This window comes from Mizuhopecten yessoensis, unplaced genomic scaffold (assembly GCF_002113885.1).
Source record: "Mizuhopecten yessoensis strain PY_sf001 unplaced genomic scaffold, ASM211388v2 scaffold11109, whole genome shotgun sequence".
NCBI classification, from domain to species: domain Eukaryota; kingdom Metazoa; phylum Mollusca; class Bivalvia; order Pectinida; family Pectinidae; genus Mizuhopecten; species Mizuhopecten yessoensis.
Window position 1 is genome coordinate 682,698 of NW_018408884.1, and position 5,691 is coordinate 688,388.

Consider the following 5,691-nt stretch of genomic DNA (forward strand, 5'->3'; position numbering starts at 1 on the left):
TGTCCCCGTTTAAAATATTTGCGTTTCTCAAAGACGATTTTTTTCCAGTATTTTGTTGTGTTTGGTGATAAAATCATGAACAACATTGTACTATCAAGTGAGGAAATAGAAATGTCACTATGATCTATATTGTTTACAATACATATATATTAACTTGGATGTGTAAGCTCCTGTCAAAAAGTCGTCTCGCTACAGACCCCATGTCGTGTCGCGAAACATGTAAATCAGGCTGTGTTTTTATTAATACAAATGAGCGTATTGTAATATGAACAAACATTGGTGACAACCGCCTGACACACTCCAGGGCTTGAGCAGACACAAGCAAAATTGATGGATTTATAGAAAAAGGCAAAACTTCGTTCAATCTTAATCATAGTTGTTTTATTTGTGGATTGCGTCGGACCGCATTATCTACCATATAAAAACAGGTGCCCACAAGTCGCTGATATACTGGGGATTCCTATCATTTATGTACAAACGTTTAACAACACAGTCGTATATGTGGAATATCTGTGAAACTGCTATCTATGTCAAATTCTGTGACATATCAGTGAAACCGCTATCACCGACAAATTCTTTGATATATCTGTGAAACTGATATCGCCGACACATTCTGTGATATATCTGTGAAACTCAATTGTGTAGCTGTGAAACTAAGGTATATATGTAAAACTCGGTGATATATATCTGAAACTAAGGTATATATGTAAAACTCGGTGAAATATATCTGAAACTAAGGTACATATGTAAAACTCGGTGATATTTATCTGAAACTAAGGTATATATGTAAAACTTGGTGATATATATCTGAAACTGTGGAATTTATGTAAAGCGGTGTTCTGTTTATCTGTGAAATTCACACGTATAAAAGTGAATGTGTAGAGAGATACAACAAACACCGTTATCTATCCTACACATTTCGAGATGTCTGGACTGGAGGTACAGGGATCAGTGACGATGTCGTAGTGGGAACCTACACACAGTTACAATGAAAGGTAAGTGACATGAATTAATACTCCTTAGGTAATAATAACTAATGACTCAGGTAACTAGTCTCTGATGTCATCACGTCAACCAAATATACCCTGTCTTGTGACTCAATCTTATAATGGTCAAGCTTCTTGATTGTAACACAATATTTGCTAACAAATTTTATTACTTTTGATATCAATATCTGTGTTTGTCCTTGTAGGTATTAGGTATGTTACGGCCGTCATTATTTCAATTAACGGATGTAAGAATTTGGGATATGCGATAAACGATAAGGAGACACTATTGAAATTAGTTTATAATTTTGATGATAACGTGTAGTTATAGGTTAGGGTATAATAGGATTAATATAAGGTTCATGTATAGCTATAAGTAAGTGTGTATGATTGTATCATTATAAGGTATAGTTATAGTAAGGGTAGCATTGTATTATTATAATGTATAGTTATAAGTGTGTATGATTGTATCATTATAATGTATAGTTATAGTAAGGGTAGCATTGTATTATTATAATGTATAGTTATAAGTAAGGGTAGCATTGTATTATTATAATGTATAGTTATAAGTTAGAGTATAATATTATTATTATAATGTATAGTTATAAGTAAGGGTATAATTGTATTATTATAATGTATAGTTATAAGTAAGGGTGTAATTGTATTATTATAATGTATAGCTATAGGTAAGGGTAGCATTGTATTATTATAATGTATAGTTATAAGTAAGGGTGTAATTGTATTATTATAATGTATACTTCTAAGTAATGGTATAATTGTATTATTATAATGTATAGCTATAAGTAAGGGTATAATTGTATTATTATAATGTATAGCTATAAGTAAGGGTGTAATTGTATTATTATAATGTATAGCTATAAGTAAGGGTAGCATTGTATTATTATAATGTATAGTTATAAGTAAGGGTGTAATTGTATTATTATAATGTATACTTCTAAGTAATGGTATAATTGTATTATTATAATGTATAGCTATAAGTAAGGGTATAATTGTATTATTATAATGTATAGCTATAAGTAAGGGTGTAATTGTATTATTATAATGTATAGCTATAAGTAAGGGTAGCATTGTATTATTATAATGTATAGTTATAAGTAAGGGTGTAATTGTATTATTATAATGTATACTTCTAAGTAATGGTATAATTGTATTATTATAATGTATAGCTATAAGTAAGGGTAGCATTGTATTATTATAATGTATAGCTATAAGTAAGGGTGTAATTGTATTATTATAATGTATAGCTATAGGTAAGGGTAGCATTGTATTATTATAATGTATAGTCATAAGTAAGGGTGTAATTGTATTATTATAATGTATACTTCTAAGTAATGGTATAATTGTATTATTATAATGTATAGCTATAAGTAAGGGTAGCATTGTATTATTATAATGTATAGCTATAAGTAAGGGTGTAATTGTATTATTATAATGTATAGCTATAGGTAAGGGTAGCATTGTATTATTATAATGTATAGTTATAAGTAAGGGTGTAATTGTATTATTATAATGTATACTTCTAAGTAATGGTATAATTGTATTATTATAATGTATAGCTATAAGTAAGGGTGTAATTGTAGTATTATAATCTATACTTCTAATTAATGGTATAATTGTATTGTTATAATGTATAGTTAAAAGTAAGGGTGTAATTGTATTATTATAATGTATACTTCTAAGTAATGGTATAATTGTATTATTATAATGTATAGCTATAAGTAAGGGTGTAATTGTAGTATTATAATCTATACTTCTAATTAATGGTATAATTGTATAATTATAATGTATAGCTATAAGTAAGGATAGTATTGTATTATTATAATGTATAGCTATAAGTAAGGGTATAATTGTATTATTATAATGTATAGTTATAAGTAAGGGTAGCATTGTATTATTATAATGTATAGCTATAAGTAAGGGTAGCATTGTATTGTTATAATGTATAGCTATAAGTAAGGGTAGCATTGTATTATTATAATGTATAGCTATAAGTAAGGGTGTAATTGTATTATTATAATGTATAGCTATAAGTAAGGGTAGCATTGTATTATTATAATGTATAGTTATAAGTAAGGGTGTAATTGTATTATTATAATGTATACTTCTAAGTAATGGTATAATTGTATTATTATAATGTATAGCTATAAGTAAGGGTAGTATTGTATAATTATAATGTATAGCTATAAGTAAGGGTGTAATTGTAGTATTATAATCTATACCTCTAATTAATGGTATAATTGTATTATTATAATGTATAGCTATAAGTAATGGTATAATTGTGTTATTATAATGTATAGTTATAAGTAAGGGTGTAATTGTATTATTATAATGTATACTTCTAAGTAATGCTGTAATTGTATTATTATAATGTATAGCTATAAGTAAGGGGGTAATTGTAGTATTATAATCTATACTTCTAATTAATGGTATAATTGTATTATTATAATGTATAGCTATAAGTAAGAGTGTAATTGTATTATTATAATGTATAGGTATAAGTAAGGGTAGCATTGTATTATTATAATGTATACTTCTAAGTAAGGATAGTATTGTATTATCATAATGTATAGCTATAAGTAAGGGTGTAATTGTAGTATTATAATCTATACTTCTAAGTAATGGTATAATTGTATTGTTATAATGTATAGTTAAAAGTAAGGGTAGCATTGTATTTTTATAATGTATAGTTATAAGTAATGGTATAAGTGTGTTATTATAATGTATAGCTATAAGTAAGGGTATAATTGTATTATTATAATGTATAGCTATAAGTATGGGTAGCATTGTATAATTATAATGTATAGCTATAAGTAAGGGTGTAATTGTATTATTATAATGTATAGCTATAAGTATGGGTAGCATTGTATAATTATAATGTATAGCTATAAGTAAGGGTGTAATTGTATTATTATAATGTATAGCTATAAGTATGGGTAGCATTGTATAATTATAATGTATAGCTATAAGTAAGGGTGTAATTGTATTATTATAATGTATAGCTATAAGTAAGGGTAGCATTGTATTATTATAATGTATAGCTATATGTAAAGGTAGCATTGTATTATTATAATGTATAGCTATAAGTAAGGGTGTAATTGTAGTATTATAATCTATACTTCTAATTAATGGTATAATTGTATTGTTATAATGTATAGTTATAAGTAAGGGTATAATTGTATTATTATAATGTATAGCTATAAGTAAGGGTAGCATTGTATTATTAAAATGTATACTTCTAAGTAAGGATAGTATTTTATTATTATAATGTATAGCTATAAGTAAGGGTATAATTGTATTGTTATAATGTATAGTTATAAGTAAGGGTATAATTGTATTATTATAATGTATAGCTATATGTAAGGGTAGCATTGTATTATTATAATGTATAGTTAAAAGTAAGGGTAGCATTGTATTTTTATGATGTATAGTTATAAGTAATGGTATAAGTGTGTTATTATAATGTATAGATATAAGTAAGGGTATAATTGTATTATTATAATGTATAGTTATAAGTAAGGGTGTAATTGTATTATTATAATGTATAGCTATAAGGAAGGGTATAATTGTATTATTATAATGTATAGCTATAATTAAGGGTAGCATTGTATTATTATAATGTATAGCTATATGTAAGGGTAGCATTGTATTATTATAATGCTACCCTTACATATAGCTATACATTATAATAATACAATGCTTCCCTTACTTATAGCTATACATTATAATAATACAATTACACCCTTACTTATAATGTATAGCTATAAGTAAGGGTAGCATTGTATTATTATAATGTATAGCTATAAGTAATGGTATAATTGTGTTATTATAATGTATAGTTATAAGTAAGGGTGTAATTGTATTATTATAATGTATAGCTATAAGTAAGGGTAGCATTGTATTATTATAATGTATAGCTATAAGTAAGGGTGTAATTTATTAGTATAATATATAGCTATAAATAAGTGTACACCTGTATTATTTCAAGGTTTAGTTATAAGTAAAGGTATATTTGTATTACTATAAGGCATAGTTTTCAATAAGAGTATATCTGTATTATTTCAAGGTTTAGTTATAAGTAAAGGTATATTTGTATTACTATAAGGTATTGTTATCAATAGGAGTATATCTGTATTATTTCAAGGTATAGTTATAAGTAAGGGTATAAGTATACTATTATAAGAAGAATATAACACACATACATACACACATAGGAGATTGACCTTTAAGATTTGGTAATAGATGCAGCATACCAAAAATGACATACACTGTACCATACACTGTACCATAGACTGTTCCATAGACTGTACCATAGACTGTACCATATACTGTACATACACTGTACCATATACTGTACATACACTGTACCATACACTGTACCGTACACTGTACCATACACTGTACCGTACACTGTACCGTACACTGTACCATACACTGTACCATACACTGTACCGTACACTGTACCATACACTGTACCATATACTGTACCATAGACTGTACCATACACTCTACCATACACTGTACCATAGACTGTACCGTACACTGTACCATACACTGTACATACACTGTACATACACTGTACCGTACACTGTACCATACACTGTACCATAGACTGTACCATAGACTGTACCATATAATGTACCATACACTGTACCGTACACTGTACCATACACTGTACCGTACACTG

At 26.9% G+C, this 5,691-nt stretch overlaps 1 protein-coding gene across 1 annotated transcript in view; it reads left to right on the forward strand.

Moving 5' to 3' along the window:
* The first annotated feature begins 283 nt into the window (after positions 1 to 283).
* The window catches only part of LOC110465937, a 19,452-nt gene continuing 14,044 nt past the window's right edge, over positions 284 to 5,691 (forward strand). The window contains exon 1 of the mRNA XM_021522124.1: positions 284 to 995. Within this exon, the coding sequence (XP_021377799.1) occupies positions 989 to 995 (7 nt within the window). The 5' untranslated portion in view covers positions 284 to 988. The remainder of the gene's footprint in view (positions 996 to 5,691) is intronic.